Source organism: Mustelus asterias, chromosome 15 (genome assembly GCF_964213995.1).
Source record: "Mustelus asterias chromosome 15, sMusAst1.hap1.1, whole genome shotgun sequence".
NCBI classification, from domain to species: Eukaryota; Metazoa; Chordata; class Chondrichthyes; order Carcharhiniformes; family Triakidae; genus Mustelus; species Mustelus asterias.
This window is the reverse complement of record NC_135815.1, coordinates 1,493,342-1,520,686: the sequence shown is the minus strand read 5'-3', so window position 1 is coordinate 1,520,686 and position 27,345 is coordinate 1,493,342. Positions and strand designations below refer to the sequence as shown.

At 49.9% G+C, this 27,345-nt stretch overlaps 1 protein-coding gene across 1 annotated transcript in view; it reads left to right on the top strand.

The window, feature by feature from the left end:
- LOC144504254 (uncharacterized) overlaps positions 1–22,979 on the top strand; it is a 450,031-nt gene extending 427,052 nt beyond the window's left edge. The window contains exon 2 of the mRNA XM_078229340.1: positions 21,008–22,979. Coding sequence (XP_078085466.1) covers positions 21,019–22,512 — 1,494 coding nt within the window. The 5' untranslated portion in view covers positions 21,008–21,018 and the 3' untranslated portion in view covers positions 22,513–22,979. The remainder of the gene's footprint in view (positions 1–21,007) is intronic.
- Positions 22,980–27,345: the final 4,366 nt, after the last annotated feature.

Below are 27,345 nucleotides of genomic sequence, written 5' to 3'. Positions count from 1 at the left end.
GCAAGTTGAAGCTATTGTTGGACAAATTACCCTACGCTGGGCACCATCCAAAACTTAGCAATAAATCCCAAACTTTGGATGTTTCTGACCGTCCTATAGGAAAACTTCCTGGAAGTCCCCAGCATCACAGCTAGTTCTCAGCCAATTCAATTCACTCCCCATGAACACACCTGCCTTGGAGGGATTTGAACACAGGTGCAGAGATCTTGCCCTGGGTGTCAAGGTTACTATTCCAGTGACAATACCATGACCCCACCACACACCGCTCGCCCTGCTCTGAGCTTCCTGACGTGTGGTTTAGTTTGTGGCTGTGGCCTTTCCCAGTTACACTCAGTGGTTTAGCCAAGTTCTCCTTTCAGTTACTTTCCAATCGACACACAGCAGATACTGTCGGTCTCCAGACACTGAACCACTGCCCAGCTTAATAACCCAGGGAATGGCAGTGAGAGCAAAGGGCCTCCCCAAAACCCCCTTCCCTGCCCCCCACCTCCCCCACAACCCCCCCACCCCCACCCTCCTCTTCCCTTTACCCTCCTCCCTCCCAACTTCCCTCCCGACCTCCCTCCCCCACCCTCCTCTCCCTCTCACCCTCCCTCCCCTACCCTCCTCCCTCCCCCTCCCCTCCTCCCCCCACCCTCCATCCCCTACCCTCCCTCCCCCCACACTCCCTCCTCCCCCACCCTCCCACCCCACCCTCCTCTCCCCCACCCTCGACTCCCCCTTACCCTCCTCTCCCCCCACCCTCCCCCTCCCCCCCCTCACCGACCCCTCTTCCCCATCCCTCTTCCCCCACCCTTCCTTCCCAATGCCTCATTCCCCCACCTTCCCTCTCCTCCTCCACCCTTCATCCCCTATCCCTCCTTTCCCATCCCCTGTCCCTCCTTCCCCATCCCCTATCCCTCCTCTGCCTCCTCCGTTCCCCCTCCTTGTGTGGGCTCACTCAGATACCACACTGAACAAGGTAATGTTGTGAATGGTAGTTGTGGAATGTAGGTGTGTGGGACAGGAAGACAGGTCAGGGCAGGGTCAGACCATTCACCCTATTCATATTCATCCCACTGCATCTCAGTCACATCAGTGTAACATGGATGGTGAGGAATTCTGGCCAGCCTGCAACACGGTAAGAAGTCTCACAACACCAGGTTAAAGTCCAACAGGTTTATTTGGTAGCAAATACCATTAGCTTTCGTCCGAAAGCTTATGGTATTTGCTACCAAATAAACCTGTTGGACTTTAACCTGGTGTTGTGAGACTTCTTACCGTGTTCACCCCAGTCCAACGCCGGTATCTCCACATCAGCCTGCAACACCCAGGTCCCGCAAGCGAATTTTAAAAAGTCAATGTGGGATTTCCCAAAAGCTGCTGACAAAACTCCCCAACTTCACTTTTACGGATTTGGGAATGTTAATACATTGGATCCAGAAATTCCTGACCAACACAAGATGGGGAAGGTAGTGACCTAGTCGGATTGTCACTGGATTAGTAATCCAGAGATCCAGGGTAAAGCTCTGGGAACAAGGGTTCGAATCCCGCCATGGCATGATGGTGAAATTTGAATTCAATAAAAATCTGGGATTAAAAGTTTAATGATGACCATGAAACCATTGTCGATTGTTGTAAAAACCCATCTGGTTCACTAATGTCCTTTCGGGAAGGAAATCTGCTGTCCTTACCCGGTCTGGCCTACATGTGGCTCCAGAGCCACAGCAATGTGGTTGACTCTCAAGCGGCCAAGCGAGACATTCAATTTTACTTCCGCTGCAAAGAAACCAGACGGACCACCCAGCATCAGCCCAGGCACCAGAAGTGACGACGGCAAAACAAACAGCCCTGTCAACCCTGCAAAGTCCTCCTTACTAACAACAGAGGCGCTAGTGCTAAAATTGGGAGAGCTGTCTCACAGGCTAGTCACGCAACAGCCTGACATAGTCACCCTCACAGAATCACACCCCAGACACCACCATTACCATCCCTGGATATGTCCCGTCCCACCAGCAGGACAGACCCAGCAGAGATGGCAGCACAGTGGTATACAGTCGGGAGGGAGTTGTCCTGGGAGTCCTTACCCATTTTGCTTTTGTGCCAGACAGGAATAAACAGTTGCTGCAGTTCCCCCATGCGTTCCTTAAATGTTTGCCATTGCCTATCCACTGTGACCCCTTTAAGTTACTCTCCCCAATCTATCAAGGCCAACTCACGCCTCATATCCCCACAGTTTCCTTTATTCAGATTCAGCACCCTAGTCTCCGAATCAACTACTTCACTCTCCATCTTGATAAAAAATTCTATCATGTTACGGTCGCTCATCCCCAAGGGGTCTCGTGCAGCTCGATTGGCAATGATTCCCTCCTCATTACACAGTACCCAGTCTAAGATGGCCTGCTCTCTAGTTGGTTCCTCCACATATTGGTCAAGAAAACCATCCCGTATACACTCCAGGAATTCCTCCTCTACGGCATTGTGGCTAATTTGATTTGCCCAATCTATGTGCAGATTAAAATCACCCATGAGCACCGATATTCCCTTGTCACATGCATCTCTAATTTCGTGTTTAATGCCAGTCCCAACATCACCACTGCAGTTGGGGGTCTATATGACACCCACTAATGCTTTTTGCCCCTTGGTATTTCTCAACTCTACCCATACAGACTCCACATTGTCAGAGCTAATATCGTTTCTCACGATTGTGTTAATTTCCTCTTTACCCAGCAGTGCCACTCCACCACCTTTTCCTTTATGTCTGCCCTTCCTAAATACTGAATACCCTGGGACATTCAGTTCCCATCCCTGGTCGTCCTGCAGCCATGTCTCCGTAATCCCAATTCTATCGTACCCGTTTACATCTAACTGCGCGATTAGTTCATCCACTTTATTGCGAATGCTCCGTGTATTAAGGTACAGAGCCTTTAAGGTTGTCTTTTTAACATTGTTTGTCTCACTCCCAATATTTTTCTCTCTAACCCTCTTTGAACTTTGTCCTTGGTTTCTCCGCCTATCAATTTTCTTATTCCCCTTTCCACCTTTTGTTTTTGTCCTTGCTCCCTCCTTCTCAGACTCCTTACATAGGTTCCCATCCCCCGGCATATGAGTTTAAACCCTCCCCACCCACTCTGGAAAACACTCCCCGAGGACATCAGTCCCAGTCCTGCCCAGGTGTAACCGGTCCAATTTGTACAGGTCCCACCTCCCCCAGAACCAGTCCCAGTGCCCCAGGAATCTGAAACCTTTCCCCTGACACCATCTCTTCAGCCAAGTATTTATCCGATATATCCTCTCATTTCTACTCTGACTCGCATGTGGCACCGGTAGTAATCCTGAGATCACTACCTTTGAGGTCCGATTTCTTAACTTTCTTCCGAGCTCCCTGTATTCTGCTTTTCGGACCTCATCCCTTTTTTTACCCATGTTGTTTGTACCAATGTGACCACGACCACTGGCTGTTCACCCTCCCCCTTCAGAATGTCCTGCAGCCGCTCCGAGACATCCTTGACCCTCGCACCAGGGAGGCAACATTCCATCCTGGAGTCTCGTTTGCGGCCACAGAAACACCTGTCTATTCCCCTTACAATTGAATCCCCGATAACTATTGCACTGACACACTTTTTACCGCTCCCCTCTGCAGCAGAACTAACCGTGGTGCAATGAGTTTCTCTGCTGCTGCTTTCCCCCTCGGGGTTATTCCCCTCAACAGTATCCAAAGCGGGATATCGGTTTTGCAGGGGAATGGTCACAGGAGATTCCTGCACTACCTGCCTATCTCTCTTGCTCTGTCTGGTGGTCACCCATTCCCTTCCTGCCTGCGGAGTCTGAGCCTGCGGTGTGACCAACTCTCTATACGTGCTGTCCACGGTACTCTGACTCACGGATGCTTCATCGTGTCTGCAGCCGCCGCTCCAGCTCTGAAACTCGAGCTTCCAGGAGCTGTAGCTGGAGACACTTCCTGCACACATGCTGTCCCAGGGGACTGGAACAGTGTCCAGCCCCCCACATGGAGCAAGAGGAGCAAACCCTGGCTTGGAGCTCCCCTGTCATGTCTTACCCCTTTAAATTAAACTTTTGAAAGATGTTTTGTTTCAGATTAAATCCAATTCCCGAGGGTCCTTCTTTCCTGCTCCTTGTTGCTGCCGAGTATAACCTTTAAAAACTATAAACCACGGGGATTAGACGGAGACACAGCAGAAAGGCCAATCAACAAAAGAAACAGTTCTATTTCACGACCATGTGATTTCTGAGGTTCCTCACAATTTTCCAGACTTTCGTCTCCAATCCCAGAGATTCCCGAACAATCCCACTGCAGATTAATGTCTGTAATCTACCAATCAGAGCACAGATTAGAGCAAGCTCGTCTCTGTCGCACTACAATGTGTTCACTTTCTGCTTCAACCCCCCCCCTCACCCCCCACCCACACCCCCCCACACACCCCCCCCACACATCCCATCCTCCCTCACCCCCCCACCCCCACCCACACCCCCCACCCACACCCCCCATACACCCATCCCCCCTCACCCCTACCCACACATCCCCCACCCACACATCCCCCATCCACACACCCCCCCACCCACACACTCTGACCCACAACCCCCCCACCCACACCCCCCCCCACACACCCCATCCCTCCTCACCCCTACCCACACATCCCCCACCCACACACCCCACACCCACACACCCCCACCAGCCTCCCCCCACCCCTACCCACACACCCCCCACCCACACACCCCCACCAGCCTCCCCCCACCCCTACCCACACACCCCCCACCCACACACCCCCCACCCACGCACCCCCATCCCCCACCAGTCTCCCCCCACCCACACCCACACCCCCATCCCTCCTCACCCCCCCACCCCTACCCACACATCCCCCACCCACACACCCCCCACCCACACACCCCCATCCCCCACCAGCCTCCCCCCACCCACACCCACACCCCCATCCCCCCTCACCGCCCCCACCCCTACCCACACATCCCCCACCACAGACCCCAGCTCCCCCACCCACCCACACACCCGCACCCCCCAACACTCCCCACCCACAACCCCCTCCCCCACCCACAACCTCCCCACCCACACACCCCCATCTCCCACCACCCTCCCCCCACCCACACCCTCCATCCCCCCTACTCCCACCCCAGCTCCCTCCCCCACCCACACACCAACCCCCTCCCACGCCCACCACAACACGCTCTCACCCACCCCAGCCCCCTCCCCCACCCACACCAACTTTTCCCACCCCCCACCCTCACCCCACCCATCCCAGCCCACACACACACACCACACACACCCACATCTCACTTCCTCACCCATACCACATCCCACAAACACACACATCACCCCCCCCCACCACCCCCCACCCACACAGCCCCTCTCTGAAATCTGAAATCTGTCATTACCACGGGATCCAGGGTGAGGTATCTAAATGGATACAAAATTGGCTTCTTGACAGAGGCCAGAGGGTGGTTGTAGAGAGTTGTTTTTCAAACTGGAGGCCTGTGACCAGCGGTGTGCCTCAGGGATCAGTGCTGGGTCCACTGTTATTTGTCATTTATATTAATGATTTGGATGAGAATATAGGAGGCATGGTTAGTAAGTTTGCAGATGACACTAAGATTGATGGCGTAGTGGACAGTGAGGAAAGTTATCTCCAATTGCAATGGGATCTTGATCAATTGGGCCAGTGGGCTGACGAATGGCAGATGGAGTTTAATTTAGACAAATGCGAGGTGATGTATTTTGGTAGATTGAACCATGGCAGGACTTACTCAGTTAATGGTAGGGCGTTGGGCAGAGTTACAGAACAAAGAGATCTAGGGGTACATGTTCATAGCTCCTTGAAAGTGGAGTCACAGGTGGACAGAGTGGTGAAGAAGGCATTTGGCATGCTTGGTTTCATCGGTCAGAACATTGAATACAGGAGTTGGGACGTCTTGTTAAAGTTGTACAAGACATTGGTAAGGCTACACTTGGAATACTGTGTGCAATTCTGGTCACCCTATTATAGAAAGGATATTATTAAACTAGAAAGAGTGCAGAAAAGATTTACTAGGATGCTACCGGGACTTGATGGATTGAGTTATAAGAAGAGGCTGAATAGACTGGGACTTTTTTCTGTGGAGCGTAGGAGGCTGAGGGGTGATCTTATAGAGGTCTATAAAATAATGAGGGGCACAGATCAGCTAGTTAGTCAATATCCTTTCCCAAGGATAGAGGAGTCTAAAACTAGAGGGCATAGGTTTAAGGTGAGAGGGGAGAGATACAAAATAGTGTCCAGAGGGGCAATTTTTTCACACAGAGGGTGGTGAGTGTCTGGAACAAGCTGCCAGAGGTAGTAGTAGAGGCGGGTACAATTTTGTCTTTTAAAAAGCATTTAGATAGTTACATGGGTACGATGGGTATAGAGGGATATGGGCCAAATGCGGCCAATTAGGATTAGCTTCGGGGTTTTTGAAAAAAGGGGCGGCATGGACAAGTTGGGCCGAAGGACCTGTTTCCATGCTGTAAACCTCTATCACTCTATGACTCTATTACCAGTCTTGGGTTTCAGCCTCGAAGCATCCTCGGGTCCTAAAAGAAGTTGCTGCACTGATGTTCAATACATTTTTATAATCCTCTGGATTGTGAAGAGGTGGCAGTGGATTGGAAAACTGCAAATGTAGCCCCTCTATTGGAGAAAGGAGAGAGTGCAGCAGATAGGCCAACTCATCTAATGTCTGTCATTGGGAAAATGCTCAAATTCATTCATGAATTCGCAGCAGGACATTGAGAAAATCACAATTCAATCAGTCAGAGTCAACATGGTTTTGTGAAAAGAAAGCCATGTTTGGCAAATTTATTCTTGTTGATTGAGGATGTGACGAGCAGGGTGGGGAAGAGGGAACCCCAGTAGATGTAGTATATTTGGATTTCTAAAAGGCATTCAATGAGATGCCCACATAACAAGTTGCTGCACAAGACAAAAGTGTTGTTTATGGTGTTAAATTGTTTTATTCGCATGGATATCCGATTGGCTAACTCACTGGAAACAGAGTCGGGATAAATGGGCCATTTTCAGGCTGGCAAACTGTAACCAGTGGAGTGCCACAGGGATCAACGCTGTGGCCTCCTGTGAGGAGGATGTGAAGGGTTCGATTTTCAACGAGGGAGCTGGTATCAGGAGTTGGTAAGTTTGTTTCAGCCTGGAGGACACGTCAAGCTGAAACCCTTCGATTGCAAAGACGGAAAGGAGCTGGACACGGAGTACACTACCTTCAGGGGCAGGACAAGGTGACAACAGATACGGGCAGATTGTGAGATTGGCATGCCCAGTTCCATTTACTGAGATAATGGCAGACATCTAATCCTGGTCATTACGTCCTTTAGCCCTGACTCATTTCTCCCTCCACCAAACCCACGCCTTCCCCATGCCCACTCAGCCAGTGCGCACTCATTACAAAACCAATGAATCAGATGACTCTGACATTTCCTTGAAAAACTCATTCACTCCAATTCAAACCAAATAAACTTCTCTTCAAATAAGATCAGTTTAGTATAAGGTAATAAAGATATCGATCAAACAAAGATTGTTCATGTCTACGCTGGCTTGAGCCCAAACGGTGACGTCTACCGTCACCAGCCATGGGCTCATCAGCTGGTGAAAGGTCACAGACAGACGCAAAATGTTAACTCTTTCTGACGTCCTTCCTGGAGGACAAACATTTTATCCAAACTCCCGCAGTTGGAGCAGGTGGTTACACATCAACCGGTTCTCACATGAGCAGAATTCCAGGTCACTGTAGAAAAGGTACAATTGGAAACGGGAACAGACTGTGACCCTCCAGCTTCCCGATCTGGAATTCCATCAGGATCTTAACACAGAGATCCATAAAACCCCCTGAATGGCCTCCCTGCTACCCCACCACAGAGCCTCCATTTTATTTGGAGCGGGTGAGGTCGATGGCAGCCCACCCTCTCTCCAGTTGTGCCCCTCAAGTTACCAATTGACCATTTCAGAGCAGCCTCCTGCCTGGCCTCATTTTGGATGCTGCGAGGAGGATGCGTCCACCAGGTCACCGGCCAGAGCCTTAGGTACCTGCACCCCTCCCCCCCCCCTCAATCCCTCCCCCAAACCACCCCCCCCCACCCTGCTCCCCCGAGACATAAACCTCTCTCTGAGCCATCAGATCCCGAGCCCTTCCCTGGTTCAGGAATTCGGGTCTTAAAATGTGGGGACTGTTTCTAAAGTTAAAGTTAAAGTTTATTTATTAGTGTCACAAATAGGCTTACATTAACACTGCAATGAAGTTACTGTGAAAATCCCCTAGTTGCCACACCCCGGCACCTGTTCGGGTACACCGAGGGAGAATTGAGCATGGCCAATGCACCTAATCAGCATGTCTTTCAGATTGTGGGAGGAAACCGGAGCACCCGGAGGAAACCCACGCAGACACGGAGAGAACGTGCAGACTCTGCACAGACATGACCAAGCTGGGAATCGAACCCAGGTCCCTGGCACTGTGAGACAGCAGTGCTAATCACTGTGCCACCGTGCCGCCCCCCTTCTAGTTGAAGACTTGGTCAATGCTGTTGCAGATCTGCTAGGACAGCAGAGAGGCCAGCCAATCAGATTGGCCTGCAGCTCACTGAGATGACTGTCCAGTGGGGATGCTCCAATCAGAGAGGGTGATTTTCCCGCTGAGTCTTCCAGTGACAAAGTGGGAAACCCCACAATTGACAGAGGATTGGCCTGAGGGGTGGGGGGAGAAATCCTGTATCTTATTCTGCGTCTCTCCCCTGCTCTCGATCATCAGTGAAGTGATGGAAGGGGTCATCGACAGCGCTATCAAGCAGCACCTGCTCAGCAATAACCTGCTCAGTGACGCCCAGTTTGGGTTCCGCCAGGGTCACTCAGCTCCTGACCTCATTACAGCCTTGGCTCAAACATGGACAAAAGAGCTGAACTCCAGGTGAGGTGAGAGTGACTGCCTTCGACATCAAGGCAGCATTTGACTGAGTGTGGGATCAAGCAACCCTAGTGAAACTGGAGTCAATGGGAAACATGGGCTGTCAGACACCTCCCTCCCTTGACTCTGACTTCTGGCAACTCCCTTACTGCGTCCCCTATCCCATCCTCACTCCCCTGGGATCCCACAGTGAGTGATCCATGTGAAAGTCTCCGACAGCACCATTTCCCTGGGCTAGCATTCCCCCTGCACTCCCCCCCCCCCCCTCCCCCCCCACACCGACTGGGCAATGGATTGTATGTGATATTCAACACTGTCAAGACTATGGAATGAAGAGTCTGACAGCAGGGAGATAGCACAGGGTCTCCCGATGGAAGTGATGGGGACTCAGAATCCTACAGTTCAGAAGGAGGCCATTCAGCCCATTGAGTCTGCACTGACCACAAACCTACCCAGGCCCTAGCCCCATAACGCCACGTATTTACCCTAGCTAATCTCCTGACACCAGGGTCAAATTAGCATGGCCAATCAGCCTAACCCGCACATCTTTGGACTGGACCCCTATCACTAACACCGATCCCCGTCACTAACACCGGCCCTTGTCACTAACACTGACCCCCGTCATGAACACCGACCCCTGTCACTAACACTGACCCCCGTCACTAACACCGACCCCTGTCACTAACACTGACCCCCATCACTGACCCCCGTCACTGACCCCTGTCACTGACCCCTGTCACTGACTCCCATCACTGACCCTCGTCACTGACCGCTGTCAGTAAGTCCCAGGTCACTGGTGCGGAATCAGAGATCAGTGAGCTGAGTTTGAGAGATTCCCTCTCTCTCACTTCCTCATTTCCTCTCACACCAGCTTTCCGTTGCCGGGTGACAGAACCACAAGTTCTGTCAGACTGCTGACAGTGAGCTTGTGGAACGACAACACCATTCCAGAAGCTTCTTTAACCCTTCCTGATTGGAGAGGGAAGCCAAACTGAACTCCTTTTAAAGTCTTGACAAATACATGGATAGGATGGGAATAGAGGGATATGGTCCCCGGAAGGGTAGGGGTTTTAGTTCAGTCGGGCATCATGGTCGGTGCAGGCTTGGAGGGCCGAAGGGCCTGTTCCTGTGCTGTAATTTTCTTTGTTCTTCATATTCACACCATTTGTTTGCAAGCTGTTCGCCAGAATCTTGCCAGTCTCAAACCCACTTGACAAAGCGTGGTGTGCGTAAAGTGGACTCAGCTCATTCGCGACTTTGAGATGAGTGCAGCGCACAGAGGCGACCAGCCATAGCCTGGTGCACGCCTGCTGTCCTGAATGCCAGGACTCTGCCGGAACAGACCACTTCGTGCCCTCCAGCTCCAAGGCAGGCTGGTCTTTATGTACAGCACTGGGCAGTGGCACTCATGGAGCCTCTTCTGTGGCCAGGCTTGGGGAGTTCAGGTGCCTCTGTGCCACACCACTGTCCATCTGGACAGCACTGGGCAGCCTCCAAGCCAACGGAATGAAGTTCGATCGGGGTGGGGTGCAAGATGAGAGGGAGTGCTGATGAAGACACGGGGGGCAATATGGAAGGAGGGCTGTGCAAGGACAGGAAGGACAAGGGCTCATGTGGTAGGCAGAGGGGCAAGGAAGTGGATGAGGATGATGAACAATGGAAGGCAGAGGGAACATGGGATGGGGGGGGTGGGGGGGGTGGCTGAACCCTGGCAAGGCAGCTAGAGAAAGCTCACACACGGAGGTCAAAGAGATACCCCATGGTTTACTGGATGGAGATGCACTCAGATTCCAGGATGCGAGGTAGGACTTTGTTAGTGTGCCACATTAGGGATGTTTGCAGCAACACTCAGGGTGTGTGCGCTACTCCAGAGACTGGCTTCATGATTTGTGGCTTGATGCTTCCTGCACTATCTCACCATCACGAGGAAACAACCCTTACCCTTACTACGCAGAGCAACGGAGGAGGAGCATGAAGAAACTGACTGACATCGACAGGCAGTAACCAGTGGAGTGCCACAGGGATCAGCGCTGGGACCCCAGCTATTCACAATATATATTCATGATTTGGATGAGGGAACAAAATATAACATCTCAAAGTTTGCAGATGATACCAAGTTGGGTGGGAGGGTGAACTGTGACGAGGACTGGGTTGCAAGGGAGTAGAATAGACAGTATTACAGTTGATAAGGAGGATGTGCAGGATATTCTGGAGGGTCTGAAAATAGATAAATCCCCTGGTCCGGATGGGATTTATCCAAGGATTCTCTGGGAGGCAAGAGAAGTGATTGCAGAGCCTCTGGCTCTGATCTTCAGGTCGTCGTTGGCCTCTGGTATAGTACCAGAAGATTGGAGGTTAGCGAATGTTGTCCCATTGTTTAAGAAGGGGAACAGAGACTTCCCCGGGAATTATAGACCGGTGAGTCTCACTTCTGTTGTCGGCAAGATGTTGGAAAAAATTATAAGGGATAGGATTTATAGTTATTTGGAGAGTAATGAATTGATAGGTGATAGTCAGCATGGTTTTGTGGCAGGTAGGTCGTGCCTTACTAACCTTATTGAGTTTTTTGAGAAAGTGACCAAGGAGGTGGATGGGGGCAAGGCAGTGGACGTGGTATATATGGATTTTAGTAAGGCGTTTGATAAGGTTCACCATGGTAGGCTTCTGCAGAAAATGCAGATGTATGGGATTGGGGGTGATCTAGGAAATTGGATCAGGAATTGGCTAGCGGATAGGAAACAGAGGGTGGTGGTTGATAGTAAATATTCATCATGGAGTGCGGTTACAAGTGGTGTACCTCAGGGATCTGTTTTGGGGCCACTGCTGTTTGTAATATTTATTAATGATCTGGATGAGGGTATAGTTGGGTGGATTAGCAAATTTGCTGATGACACCAAAGTCGGTGGTGTGGTAGACAGTGAGGAAGGGTGTCGTAGTTTGCAGGAAGACTTAGACAGGTTGCAAAGTTGGGCCGAGAGGTGGCGGATGGAGTTTAATGCGGAGAAGTGTGAGGTAATTCACTTTGGTAGGAATAACAGATGTGTTGAGTATAGGGCTAACGGGAGGACTTTGAATAGTGTGGAGGAGCAGAGGGATCTAGGTGTATGTGTGCATAGATCCCTGAAAGTTGGGAATCAAGTAGATAAGGTTGTTAAGAAGGCATATGGTGTCTTGGCGTTTATTGGTAGGGGGATTGAATTTAGGAGTCGTAGCGTTATGTTGCAACTGTACACAACTCTGGTGCGGCCGCACTTGGAGTACTGTGTGCAGTTCTGGTCCCCACATTACAGGAAGGATGTGGAGGCTTTGGAGAGGGTGCAGAGGAGGTTTACCAGGATGTTGCCTGGTATGGAGGGGAGATCCTATGAGGAGAGGCTGAGGGATTTGGGATTGTTTTCGCTGGAAAGGCGGCGGCTAAGAGGGGATCTTATTGAAACATATAAGATGATTAGAGGTTTAGATAGGGTGGATAGTGATAGCCTTTTTCCTCTGATGGAGAAATCCAGCACGAGGGGGCATGGCTTTAAATTGAGGGGGGGTAGTTATAGAACCGATGTCAGGGGTAGGTTCTTTACCCAGAGGGTGGTGAGGGATTGGAATGCCCTGCCAGCATCAGTAGTAAATGCGCCTAGTTTGGGGGCGTTTAAGAGATCCGTAGATAGGTTCATGGACGAAAAGAAATTGGTTTAGGTTGGAGGGTCACAGTTTTTTTTTTAACTGGTCGGTGCAACATCGTGGGCCGAAGGGCCTGTTCTGCGCTGTAATGTTCTATGTTCTATGAGGATGCAGAGATCCTTCAGAATGATCTGGAAAAAGTAAAGTAAAAAGTTTATTTATTAGTCACAAGTAAGGCTTACATTAACACTGCAATGAAGTTACCGTGAAATTCCCCTCGTCGCCACAGTCCAGCCCCTGATGGGTCAATGCACCCTAACCAGCACATCTTTCAGGCTGTAGGAGGAAACCGGAGCACCCGGAGGAAACCCACGCAGGCACGGGGAGAATGTGCAGACTCCACACAGACAGTGACCCAAGCCGGGAATCATACCCGGTCCCTGGTGCTGTGAGGCAGCAGTGCTAACCACTGTGTCACCGTGCTGCCCACCAGGTTGGGTTGGGGTGAGTGGGCTAATCAATGGCAGATGCAGTATAATTTGGATAAATGTGAGGTTATTCACTTTGGAACCAAAAACAAGGTGGCAGATTACTACCTGAATGGCTGTAAATTGGGAGAGGGGAGTGTGTAGCGAGACCTGGGTGTCCTTGTGCACCAGTCGCTGAAGGTAAGCATGCAGGTGCAGCAGGCGGTAAAGAAGGCAAATGGTATGTTGGCCTTCATTGCGAGAGGTTTCGAGTACAGGAGCAGCGATGTGTTGATGCGACTATACGGGGCCTTGGTGAGGCCACATCTAGAGTATTGTGTGCAGATTTGGTCTCCTTTCCTTTTTCCTCAAGGGAATGCAGTTAAGGTTTACCAGACTGATTCCGGGGATGGCGGGACTGATGTATGAGGAGAGATTGACTAGGTTAGGATTGTTTCCACTGGAGTTCAGACGAATGAGATCTCATAGAGACTTATAAAATTCTGACAGGACTAAACAGGGTAGATACAGGGAGGATGTTCCCGATGGTGGGGGAGTCCAGAACCAGGGGTCACAGTCTGAGGGTTCCAGATAGAGCATTTAGGACGGAGGTGAGGAGACATTTCTTCACCCAAAGAGTGGTGAACCTGTGGAATTCATTACCACAGGAAGTAGTTGATGCCAAAACATTGAATGTATTCAAGAGGCGGCTGGATATAGCACTTGGGGCGAATAGGATCAAAGGTTATGGGGAAAAAGCAGGATTAGGCTATTGAGTTGGACGATCAGCCACGATCGTAATGAATGGTGGAGCAGGCTCGAAGGGCCGAATGGCCTCCTCCTGCTCCTATCTTCTATGTTTCTTTGACTTGCCCACTCTCCAGCTAGGCTGTCCATGATTGGCTCATCTGCTACCTGGAAACATGCCATTCCCCATTCATCGACACTTTCCCATCTCTCTGCCGGATCCTCCAGCGGATCAAATACAAACCACCGCTGCGGTTTCCCACCCCTCCCGCTAATGGGATCTTCCAGTCCCGCCAAAGCTGACCACCGCGCTGGGTAATCCGGCTGTGCGACCAACGAGCAATGTAATTGGCCACTGATATCAAACATGACTGGACAATTGGCCAATGGCATGCCGCCTCTGACCCCGGAAAATCCACCACACGGGGCTGGAAAATCCAAACAAACTTTCCAAACTAATTCCATAAATCACACCAACCAATATTTCATTCACAAATCAACTATTCACCCCCTCGTGCCCATCAATGTTCCCCCAAGATAGGCCTCCAAACGCTGTGAATTGAAGTGTCCCAGGATAAACCTACATTAATGTCCAGAGCTCTCAGTCAAAAAGCAGACAGGAGTTATACTAGTGACTGGAGCCCAGGGGTGTGAATCATGTGGTTCTGATGCAGAGGGAGCAATGGATGGGGCAGTGAGCTGTGGTGGAAGCTCTGTTTTATAAAGAGACAGGGGCCAAACACAAGGAGCAAACAGCATTGGAATCTCCTCACGTATGGAGTGAGTGTTAGGTAGGAGTGGACAGATTTTCAAACCAAAAGTGTTTAACATTCTCTGTCACTAATCCAACACCTGGACTGATATCATCAACAAATATGTCGGGGATTTTTAACATTTCCAAAGAAAATCACTACAAAGGTTGATTGGTGCCAGCGCAATGAGGATTGGGCAATGATTGCTGTCCTCGGCAGAAACACCCACACCCTGAAGGGATAAACTTGATCCGACAATTCCTTGTTAATCGTAAACATTCCCATTGGTAACTGGAGATTCACTGCAGCACATATAAAGTTCACAGTTTTCCGATAACTCTGTTATCAAGTGGATTGTCGGAAGCTGGTACAGTGAAGGCAGTCCCAAACCGCATTGGAAGTCATCTACTCTGTCAGTCTGAGGCTCCACATCATCCCCAGGTAATCTTTGAAGACAAACTGCAAACAGGGAATCTTGGTGAGTACAAAAATAAGCAAGTGCCGGGAATATTCCGTTCCGCCTTCCTCTGAAAACAAAACCAGAGATTCAGCTTCAAGTCTATAGAGTCTATAGAATCCCTACAGTGCAGAAGGAGGCCACTCGGCCCATTGAGTCTGCACCAACCACAATCCCACCCAGCCCCCATCCCTGTAACCCCACGTATTTACCCTGCGAATCTCCCTGACACTAAGGGTCAATTTAGCATGGCCAATCAACCTGACCCGCACATCTTTGGAGTGTGGGAGGAAACCGGAGCACCCGGAGGAAACCCACGCAGACACGGGGAGAATGTGCAGACTCCACACATACAGACAGTGACCCGAGCCGGGAATTGAACCCGGCTCCCTGGCGCTGTCAGGCAGCAGTGCTAAGCACTGTGCCACTGTGATAGTTTAATGACTGGGCAAATAATTTTTAATGTTGGTTTTGTGGTGGACCCCAGGAGACCCACGGATAGGTTACAATAGTTGATTCATGATTGAACAGAAATCTCTGAAGCTCCGCTCTCCTCATTCACTGACACACGATGGCCGGGATTCTCCCAAAAACATTCAGTCTCCAATTTGCGGGAAAATGGGAATAAATTCCATTTTTTTTTCAGTGTGATTACCAGAATGAATCTCCAACACCCTGAAGAGCGTCTCAGCGTGACTCCCTCTGAAAAACTGGAATGGGGCCTATTCCTGCTGGAGAAGCCTGCAGCACAGCGCTGCATGGGTCACTGCGCACGTGCCGATCTGTCATTGCCAAGGTCAGCACATGTGCACTGGCCCCCCCATTGCCGGCACCCAGATCGTGGCGCTGCCCCACAAGCTCCCATGGCTCGCCTTTCAGATCCCCCCACTGCCAATCCCATGGCTCCTGGACCTCCCTGGGCAATCCCTGATATCCCTGACCCCCCCCCCCACCTGGTCAGCCCCGATCTCCCGATCCCCCCACCCCTCTCAGCAGCCCCGGCAACCCCCACCCTCACATCCCTTCACCGCCCCCCACCCCCCCACCACCCCGGCAGTCCCTACCCCACCTAGATGGCCAGCGCCGATCGCTGTCCTCCCTCCCCGCCCCCTTGGCACTGTCTGATGCCGACTGTGCAGTGCCAGTTTGCCTCTTGGGCAGTGCCAGGGGACACTTAACCCCTTACCCCCTTACTCACTGGCTTCTCCTCTCCAAATGGGGTCAGCCCCTGTTCCCCGTTAATGGAGAGCGGTTGTAGGCCCTGCTGGTGTGAACCACTCCTGGCGGGGGCTAGAGGCTAGCGGGCCTGGAGACTTCAGTCCCGGGACCGCTAACCAAATGGAAATCCCGATGGTAATCAGTTTGGTGCCGATTTCCGGCACGGAGCTGCTTGCTCTGGAAATCTTCGCCGTGGGGACGCGCGGAGGTCATGGCGCCCAACGGGAAGCCCACAAAACAACCTCCGCTGACGTATCCCAGCCCGCTGCGCTTGGAGCAGGACAGCGGGCTGGGAGAATCGCCCCCGCTGTTTCATCAATATACAGAACATTGTTTTAAATTCCAATCTTGTCTACATCGGCTTATTGTTAAACCTTCACCCAACAGTGGGTCTGCTGAATGCTGCTCACCAGAGACTATCTGCCCGATAGAAATAACCAAAGCCTTGCTGCAGAGATCTTGCTGATTTCAGACCCTTGGGGTGTCTTTTGGGCCCGGCCTCTAAGGAAGGATGTGCTGCTCTTAGAAAGGGTCCAGAGGAGGTTCACAAGAATGATCCCTGAAATGAAGAGCTTGTCGTATGAGGAACGGTTGAGGACTCTGGGTCTGTACTCGTTGGAGTTTAGAAGAATGAGGGGGGAATTTTATTGAAACTTACAGGATACTGCGGGGCCTGGATAGAGTGGACGTGGAGAGATGTTTCCACTAGTAGGAAAAACTAGAACCAGAGGGCACAACCTCAGGCTAACGGAACGATCCTTTAAAACAGAGATGAGGAGGAATTTCTTCAGCCAGAGAGTGGTGAATCTGTGGAACTCTTTGCCGCAGAAGGCTGTGGAGGCCGGGTCATTGTGTTTCCTTAAGACAGAGATAGATTGGTTCTTGATTAGTAAGGAGATCAGGGGTTATGGGGAAAAGGCAGGAGAATGGGGATGAGAAAAATATCAGCCATGATTGAATGGCGAAGCAGACTCGATGGGCCGAGTGGCCTCATTCTGCTCCTATGTCTTATGGTCTTGTGGTGTGTAATGTTCACTTGGGGTATATGCATTTAACTGGAATTTGCTCTTTACTATAATGCAGGACTGTCGGCTCTAACCCCCCCCCCACTCCCCCCCAGCCCCCCAACCCCCCACCTGCCCCCCCACCCCCCAGCCCCCCACCCCCAACTCACCCCACCCCCCCACCCCCACCCCCCCACCCAACTCACCCCACCCCCCCAGCCCCCTCACCCCCCCACTCCCCCACCCAACTCACCCCACCCCCCCAGCCCCCTCACCCCCCCACTCCCCCTACCCAACTCACCCCACCCCCGCAGCCCCCACCCCCCCATCCCACACCTCCACCCCCGACATATTAAATCTATTCACTGGCCTTAACATTGGTGAGTGTGATGTCACCCAGATAACTTTCCAAATGGTGAAAAGCCAGAAACTGTGGATGTCCCGAGTACATCATTCAAATATCAGGAACAGATTCAGAAAATGATCCAAAAAGCCAATGGAATGCTGCATTAAAAGAGAAAACACTGGAGAAACTCAGGAGAGAGAGAGAGAAAGAGTTAATGTTCCATATCCAAATGGCTCTTCTACAGGACTAAAGGGAGGATGAAATGAAATGTCTTGGATTAGATCTTTAAAAAAGGGTTAAGATGAAGGAAAATGTTCACATTCTGAAGTTATTGAACTCAATGTTGAGTCGTGAGGGTTGTCAGGTGCCCAATGGGAAGATGAGGTGCTGTTCCTTCAGTTTGCGTTGGGCTTCACTGGAACATTGCAGCAGGCCGGGGATGGACATGTGGGGTGAGAGCAGCAAGACGCTGAGTTAAAATGGTGACAGAAGGTTGGAGTCGTGCTTGTGGACTGAGCAATGATGTTCCGCAAAGTGGTCACCCAGTCTGCGTTTAGTCTCCCCAATATGGAGGAGACGGCATTGGGAGCAGGGAATAACAGAAACTACATAAACCCCTTTGTTTAGTACACAGTGTACAGGGAGATTGTCATTCCCCCCACCCCCCCTGTACATTGCAACCCCACCCCCCAATCACTTCCTTGATCACCCCCCCGCCCCATCCCCGATCAGCACCCCTGGTTGCAGACTCCTGTGCTGATCGCCACTCCAATCCCCAATGCAGGGTGCACAGGCCATATGGAGCTCCCCAACCCAAGCTTCCCCTTCATGCTCTCCCCCTCCCTTCTCTTCTGCCCTGCTCCCTCCCCTTAGTCCCTGCCCCTTGGCACTGCCTGGTGCCTGATGGGCAGTGCCAGGAATGCTTCCTTCTCACCTGGATGGGTGCAGCTGTAACAACACTCAAGAAGCTCATCTCCATCCAGGACAAAGCAGCCCGGCTTGATTGGCACCACACTCCCTCCACCACCGACGCACAGTGGCAGCCGTGTGTGCCATCTCCAAGATGCACTGAAGCCACATCACCAAGGTTCCTTCGCCAGCACCTTCCAAACCCACGACCACTGCCATCTAGAAGGACAAGCAGATAAATGGGAACACCAGCACCTGGAGGTTCATAAGAACATAAGAACTGGGAGCAGGAGTAGGCCATCTGGCCCCTCGAGTTTGCTCCGCCATTCAATAAGATCATGGCTGATCTTTTCGTGGACTCAGCTCCACTTACCCGCCCGCTCACCATAACCCTTAATTCCTTTACTGTTCAAAAATGTATCTATCCTTGCCTTAAAAACATTCAATGAGGTAGCCTCAACTGCTTCACTGGGCAGGGAATTCCACAGATTCACAACCCTTTGTGTGAAGAAGTTCCTTCTCAACTCAGTCCTAAACCTGCTCCCTCTTATTTTGAGGCTATGCCCCCTCGTTCTAGTTTCACCCGCCAGTGGAAACAACTTCCCTGCTTCTATCTTATCTATTCCCTTCATAATCTTATATGTTTCTATAAGATCTCCCCTCATTCTACTGAATTCCAATGAGTATAGTCCCAGTCTGCTCAGTCTCTCCTCATAAGCCAACCCTTTTAACTCCAGAGTCAACCTAGTGAATCTCCTCTGCACCCCCTCCAGTGCCAGTATATCCTTTCTCAAGTAAGGAGACCAAAACTGTACACAGTACTCCAGGTGTGGCCTCACCAGCACCTTATACAGCTGCAACATAACCTCTTTTTAAACTCCATCCCTCTAGCAATGAAGGACAAAATTCCATTTGCCTTCTTAATTACCTGCTGCACCTGCAAACCAACTCCTTGTGATTCATGCACAAGGACACCCAGGTCCCTCAGCACAGCAGCATGCTGCAATTTTTTACCATTTAAATAATGGTCCATTTTCCCGCCTAAGTCACTCACTATCCTGACTTGGAAATATATCGCCATTCCTTCACTGTCGCCGGGTCAAAATCCTGGAACTCCCTTCCTAAAACACTGTGGATGTACCTACACCACGTGGACTGCAGCGATTCAGGAAGGCAGCTCACCATCACCTTCTGAAGGGTAACTAGGGATGGGCAATAAATGCTGGTCTAGCCGGCGACGCCCATGTCCTGATGAATTAATTAAAGAAAATAATATAGAAACTGGGATGAAAGGGAAGATTATGGGAGATTGAATCTGGAAGTGTTTTGACAGAATAACTAAAGAGTTAACTCTTTCTATTGACAGATGGATCAGTAACAAGGGTTCAGAGTTTTGAAGTCGATAGACAGTGAGCCAGAAGTGAGCCGAGGTGACAGTTTCTGTAGTCAGTTGTGATATGGAAGGAGATTTGAAAATGGAATTGGATAAATATTTGAATGAAAGAAACTTGCTGGGCAGTGAGGACTGATCTGGTTAGTGGGATTCATTGGATAGAATGTGAACACAATCACCGGCTGCGATCTGACCTTCCCTCTAGCTGGTCGGTAACATCGCGAGAGAGCCGGAAAATCAGGTTGGTGCCGATTTCCCACCTCTCACAGTTCTATCAGCACCGGATATCCAGCAAGGTCATATTTCAATCCAACGTTAATGTGGATTTAAGATGTGGAGATGCCAGCGTTGGACTGGGATGGGCACAGTAAGAAGTCTCACAACACCAGGTTAAAGTCCAACAGGTTTATCTGGAACCACGAGCTTTCGGAGCGCCGCTCCTTCCTCAGGTGAGTCACTCCAAAAGCTCGTGATTCCAAATGAACCTGTTGGACTTTAACCTGGTGTTGTGAGACTTCTTACTGCGGATATAAAGTGAGCCTGGGATGGAATCGTCTGCATTCACTCGCCTCTGCGCCGTCACCTGGGAAGATTCTCTCTGGCGAGGATCACGTATGGTCCCCGTCAACGGGGATCTGTCATGATACCCTTGCCGGAAAGACCAGGAGTGGGGAGGAAAGTCAGCCACAAAGGCCTGCTATAGCTGGGGGAGGTAGTGACTGACAGATCATTGTGTTCACAGGACACGGAGATCTGAGCATGCACAATGGCTCCCAGTGCTGCTACCTGCCGGCTTTCAGGAAGCTTAGGCCCTGCACCTCCCCCTGCTGGCTGAAAACAGATTTGGCTTCATTTTTTTGACAGTGAGGTAAGATTCCATTTTTAACTCGCCCCAAAAATCGGTGTGAATTTCTCCTATTTTCACACTGGCTTGGCACTTTGAATTTTTTTGGTAAGATCACCCTCACTGAGTTTAATGCCCTCCTTCCACGCGGTGTGATTGGAGGATACTTTGAAACGATCAGTCTGTGTGTGGTGTGAGGCATGGTCCTGTTCCAAAGTGGACTCCGTCTCTACAACATCATCAACTCTTAATGTTTAACTGTTAATATTCTCCTTGGAGAAGAGGATGTTTAGTGATTTTCCTGCTCTGTTTCCACTGCAGAGACTTTCAGCATGTCGGCAAAGCAGTTCCAGACCCAACTCCCCGACAACCAGCAGATTTCAAAATGCTTTGATGTGATGGTGCAGTCCCAGGTTAAATGGGAGAAGCTTGTGCTGCCAACAATTGAATCTGTCGCTATTTTAAGTGGATTGGTTTACCAGGCTTCCAAAATAAAGGACATTAAACTAGACCAAGGCAGCACAAACAAAGGATCCCAAAACCCACAATCATTGTACAGCTGGTTGATGAAGGTTTGCAACAAAACCGAAAATGTGTTCCGAGAAAAGATAAACCATGTGAGAACAATCCAGGATTGTGGTGAGGTCATTGTTGAAAACCTGACGAAAATGAGTGAAGGGTCAGTTCAGAAGACAGACTTCTGTCAGTTGCTGGATAAGACTAAGGAGGAGGCAGATCTGTGTCAAAAAAGTGCAGAATCTGTGGTGAAAGGGCTCTCCGATCTGACTGACCTTGTCAGTAAGCTGCTGAACATGTGTGAGGCTTCTCAGACTTCCAGCCAGGAGGAAGTGAACGAAATAAGGAAAACCTTGAAGGAAAACAAAGAAAGGTATGAGTCAGTGAAGGTGGAGAAGGAAAATGTATACAAAGATTGGGAGCAGATTTCCCAAAAACGTGAGAAAATCTCCACTGAATTGGCTAGTATCGATTCCGGTGCTTTTATTGATGAGCTTTGTGCGGAAGCAGTGAAGCAACTCATCCCAAAAATTGTTGATCTTGTGACCAAAGTGACCAACCCAGCAGTGCTGACAATGGAGCTGCTGGAAGGGCTAAAATCCCTGCTCAACCTGGGGGCAAAACTCATCAGCAAAGACCCTGAACAAAGCACTGAAATCAGTGAAATCCTCCAGAAGGTGAAAGAAAGAGCAGCTGAGAAGATCCAGGAAGTCCAAGATGAGTTGGAGAAATCAAACCGTGATTACGACAAAAAGTTTGAGGAGATGAAAAACTTGAGTAAAGAGGGTGCGATTTTATTGGAAAAGATAAAGGGTAATCAGACAGAGGAGAGCAAAATCTGTACAAGTCTCGAGCTGATGACCAAAGGGCTGCTGGCACTTGGGAGCATCAAAACCAACTGGTCAGAAGTGATCAACTTCATTCAAATGATACCCTTGATAACTGGAGAGTGTGGGAAGGTATTTGAAAGCTTTGATGCTGTGGGTGATGGAGACAGACAGGGTGTTCCAGGGATAGCAGCGAGCAATCAGAACCAAGTGTCCCAGGCCGTCAAAATCATCAGCATCATTGGTGACGTGTTAAAAACCGATGTGGAGATTTACGAGAAACACCTTGAGGTTCCGCTGAGCGACATGGGCTCATTGTTGGCTGGACAGGGGTCGCCGGAATACAAGTTTAATCAGATCCAGAAAAAATGTAATGCAGCAAGAAAGGCGATACACAACAAGGCCACTGAGAATCAAAAAGGGTTTGAAAAGAGTAGCGCTGAAGCCATTGAAAAACTCAGAGCTCGGGAATCCAGGAAGTGAAACAAAGAAACAGCAACAGGGGCCGACTATTTGCCCCCTCGAGCCTGTCCTGCACTCAGTCCAATCACAGCTGATCTTCTACCTTAGCTCCAGTATCAATCCCAGACTTAAACAGCTTTAACACTGGAGCATCCACACCCTCTGGAGCAGAGAATTCCAAACATTCACAACCCATCCAGGGAAAATGTTGGCAAGGAATCTCTGTCCAATCACCACCCAGCTCTCCCCCAGCTCTGTTCCGATTGGAGGTTTCAAGAAGTCTGGAAATGTTGAATTGGTGAAATCCAGCAATGAGTCTGGAAACCAAAAGAGAAAATGCTGGAAAATCTCAGCAGGCCTGGCAGCATCTGTGAGGAGAGTTTGGAGTTACAGCCAGATAAATATCTTCCAATTGATTCGTGCTTGCTTACCCTGTAACATTTAAACCTATATTAAACTCTGAAATGAAATAAAGAATGTTGTTATTCCCAGTTAACAGGCTGCTCTGTGTCTCTGACTTCCTCCACACTTTGCAATATTTGAATAAACAACTTTGCATAGTTCAGGATAATCTCGATACAGAGATACAGAAACAGTCAAAAAGGTAATTTTATGAAAAAACACAGCATTTTAAAAACATTTTTCGCCACAAGCTATTTCATAATTACCTTGTTGGCCTTCACCCCAGCAAAGCACCAGCTCTCAAGCAGTGCGACACCCCCTCAGTACTGACCCTCTGACAGTGCGGCACTCCCTCAGTACTGACCCTCTGACAGTGCGGCACTCCCTCAGTACTGACCCTCTGACAGTGCGGCACTCCCTCAGTACTGACCCTCTGACAGTGCGGCACTCCCTCAGCACTGACCCTCTGACAGTGCGGCACTCCCTCAGCACTGACCCTCTGACAGTGCGGCACTCCCTCAGTACTGACCCTCTGACAGTGCGGCACTCCCTCAGCACTGACCCTCTGACAGTGCAGCACTCCCTCAGTACTGACCCTCTGACAGTGCGGCACTCCCTCAGTACTGACCCTCTGACAGTGCGGCTTTCCCTCAGCACTGACCCTCTGACAGTGCGGCACTCCCTCAGCACTGACCCTCTGACAGTGCGGCACTCCCTCAGTACTGACCCTCTGACAGTGCGGCACTCCCTCAGTACTGACCCTCTGACAGTGCGGCACTCCCTCAGTACTGACCCTCTGACAGTGCGGCACTCCCTCAGTACTGACCCTCTGACAGTGCGGCACTCCCTCAGTACTGACCCTCTGACAGTGCGGCACTCCCTCAGCACTGACCCTCTGACAGTGCGGCACTCCCTCAGTACTGACCCTCTGGCAGTGCGGCACTACCTTCTTTGTCCTCCTGCACCTTCAGGAGTGCCGTGATTTGCAGCCACAGTGGGATTCAAAGCCTGCTCTGCAATACTCTGTGTTGCTCTCTGCGCAGGATGTTTGTGCTCCATACATCCCAGTGTGTTTTCCCGTTGCCTCCTGCCCTTCGCCTGGACTTTCCTCCCCGTTTGGCTTCTTGGCCTCCCTGTATATCCCAGACCTGAGGAGGGTCTTGCACTCGCTCCTCTCCCTGGGTGCTCACGTTCCTCCTACGCTTGCCCCTCTGTCTGTTGCAATGATTTGGGGAGTCTGTGTATCAGCTCCTAATTATTGGCCAGCGTGGCTGCCACTAATTCCCTCTGCTCCTATTGGGAAGGCTCTAGAGATTTTATCATTTGGAAATTCTCAGAAGTGGTTTGTGTTTGAAATGTCCACACCCTTTGGCTGAATCAGGTTGTCTGAACTTTTCAAATTCCAGCTGGTCGGGTCACTTTCAGAGGATGCAAAGTTTCTGATGGTTCCACCTCCGACACTAAGTGGTACAAACTGAATCCAGCCCCTCAGGCAAAGGCCAGGAAACGTGGTGAGACTACGCTGGAAGTTTACTCCGCTGTGATCCCTGAGGCACACCACTAGTCACTGATCGCCAACCAGAAAAACACCCATTTACCCCTAGTCTTTGCTTTCTGTTCGTTAACCAATCCTCTATCCATGCTAATACATTACCCGTAACTCTGTGTACCTTTATCTTATGTAGCAGTCTTTGGTGCGGCACTTTGTCAAATGCCTTCTGGAAATCCAGATACACCACATCCACAGGTTCCCCATTGTCCACTGCACATGTAATGTTCTCAAAGAATTCCACCAAATTAGTCAAACATGACCTGCCCTCATGAACCCATGCTGCGTCTTCCCAATGCGACAAGTTATATCCAGATGTCTCACTATTTCTTAGAGTCATAATGTTATAGAGGTTTACAGCATGGAAACAGGCCCTTCAGCCCAACTTGTCCAAGCCGCCCAGTTTTTGCCATTAAGCTCGTCCCAATTGCCCGCATTTGGCCCATATCCCTCTGTACCCATCTTATCCATGTAACTGTCTAAATACTTTTTAAAAGACAAAATTGTACCCACCTCTACTACTACCTCTGGCAGCTTGTTCCAGACACTCACCATCCTCTGTGTGAAAGAATTGCCCCTCTGGACCCTTTTGTATCTCTCCCCTCTCACCTTAAACCTATGCCCTTTAATTTTAGACTCCCCTACCTCTGGGAAAAGATATTGACTATCTAATTGATCTGTGCCCCTCATTATTTTAGATACCTCTATAAGCTCTCCCATAAGCCTTCTACACTCCAGAGAAAAAAGTCCCGGTCTATCCAGCCTCTCCTTATAACTTAAACCATCCTAGTAAATCTTTTTTATGCTCTTTCTAGTTTAAAAATATCCTTTCTATAATAGCGTGCCCAGTAACTGTTGTTCTGAATGCTAACCTTATTAGCCTCCATGCATCCATATTTTTAACGTTAGTCAATCCATATTTGGGACCTACACTTGGAACGAGCTTTAAGACTTACCTGGATAGTCACATGAGCAGCCTGGGAATGGAGGGATACAAACGATTGGTCTAGTTGGACCAAGGAGCGGCACAGGCTTGGAGGGCCGAAGGGCCTGTTTCCTGTGCTGTACTGTTCTTTGTTCTTTGAGCAGGTTCATAGAATCCCAACAGTGCAGAAGGAGGCCATTCGGCCCACCGAGTCTGCACTGACTGACAGAGTATTCCATCTACCCTTCCTTGATGATAGATTCAAGCATTTTCCCTCCTACAGAAGTGAAGCTAACCGGCCTATAGTTACCCGCCTTTTGTCTACCTCCTTTTTTAAACAGTGGCGTCACATTTGCTGTTTTCCAATTTGCTGGAAACACCCCAGAATTTGATTAAGTTTTTTGAAGGGGTAACCAAGAAGGTAGATGAGGGCAGTGCAGTTGATGTTGTCTACATGGACTTTAGCAAGGCCTTTGACAAGGTACCGCATGGTAGGTTGTTGCATAAGGTTAAATCTCACAGGATCCAGGGTGAGGTAGCCAATTAGATGCAAAATTGGCTTGATGACAGAAGCCAGAGGGTGGTTGTAGAAGGTTGTTTTTCAAACTGGAGGTCTGTGACCAGCGGTGTGCCTCAGGGATTGGTGCTGGGTCCACTGTTATTTGTCATTTATATTAATGATTTGGATGAGAATATAGGGGGCATGGTTAGTAAGATTGCAGATGACACCAAGACTGGTGGCATAGTGGACAGTGAAGAAGGTTATCTGGGATTGCAACAGGATCTTGATCAATTAGGCCATTGAGCTGATGAATGGCAGATGGAGTTTAATTTAGATAAGTGGGAGGTGATGCATTTTGGTAGATTGAACCAGGGCAGGACTTACTCAGTTAATGGTCCGGCATTGGGAAGAGTTATAGTACAAAGAGATCTCGGGGTACAGGTTCGTAGCTCCTTGAAAGCGGTGTCACAAGTGGACAGGGTGGTGAAGAAGGCATTCGGCATGCTTGGTTTCATTGGTCTGAACATTGAATACAGGAGTTGGGATGTCTTGTTGAAGTTGTACAAGACATTGGTAAGGCCACACTTGGAATACTGTATACAGTTCTGGTCACCCTATTATAGAAAGGATATTATTAAACTAGAAAGAGTGCAGAAAAGATTTACTGGGATGCTCCCGGGACTTGATGGTTTGAGTTATAAGGAGAGGCTGGATAGACTGCGACTTTTTTCCCTGGAGCGTAGGAGGCTGAGGGGTGACCTTATAGAGGTCTATGACACACTGAGGGGTATAGATAAGGTAGATAGTCAATATCTTTTCCCAAAGATAGGGGAGACTAAAACTAGAGGGCATAGATTTAAGGTGAGAGGGGAGTGATACAAAAGTGTCCAGAGGGGCAATTGTTTCACACAGAGGATGGTGAGTGTCTGGAACAAGCTGCCAGAGGTAGTAGTAGAGGCGGGTACAATTTTGTCTTTTAAAAAGCATTTAGACAGTTACATGGGTAAGATGGGTATAGAGGGATATGGGCCATACGCGGTCAATCGGAGTTAGCTTTGTGGCTTAAAAACAAAAGGGCGGCATGGACAAGTTGGGCCGAAGGGCCTGTTTCCATGCTGTAAACCTCTATGACTCTATGTGGCCACTAACTATTGTGCAAACCTTTCCAAAGATAAAAAGAAAGGCTTCCACATCCGCTTCATCAAATTTAGGGATACAATGAGTGAACTGCGTTGCCTCAGTCCTTCCATCTGAGTAGGTGGCCTCTCCAAGGGGCAGCGCCCCAAGCTGTTCCAGTTTAAACTCCTTTTCCATCACTGTACTGAAACTCTCTCTCTCTCTGTGCCCGCCCCTCTCTTTCCTCTCTTTTCCCTGTCTCCTCTCTCTCCCTTCCCTCTGTCCTCTCCCTCTTTCCCTTCCGTCTCTTTCTGTCTCTTTCCTCTTCCTCCCTCTTTCCCCTCTCTCACCCTCTTTTTT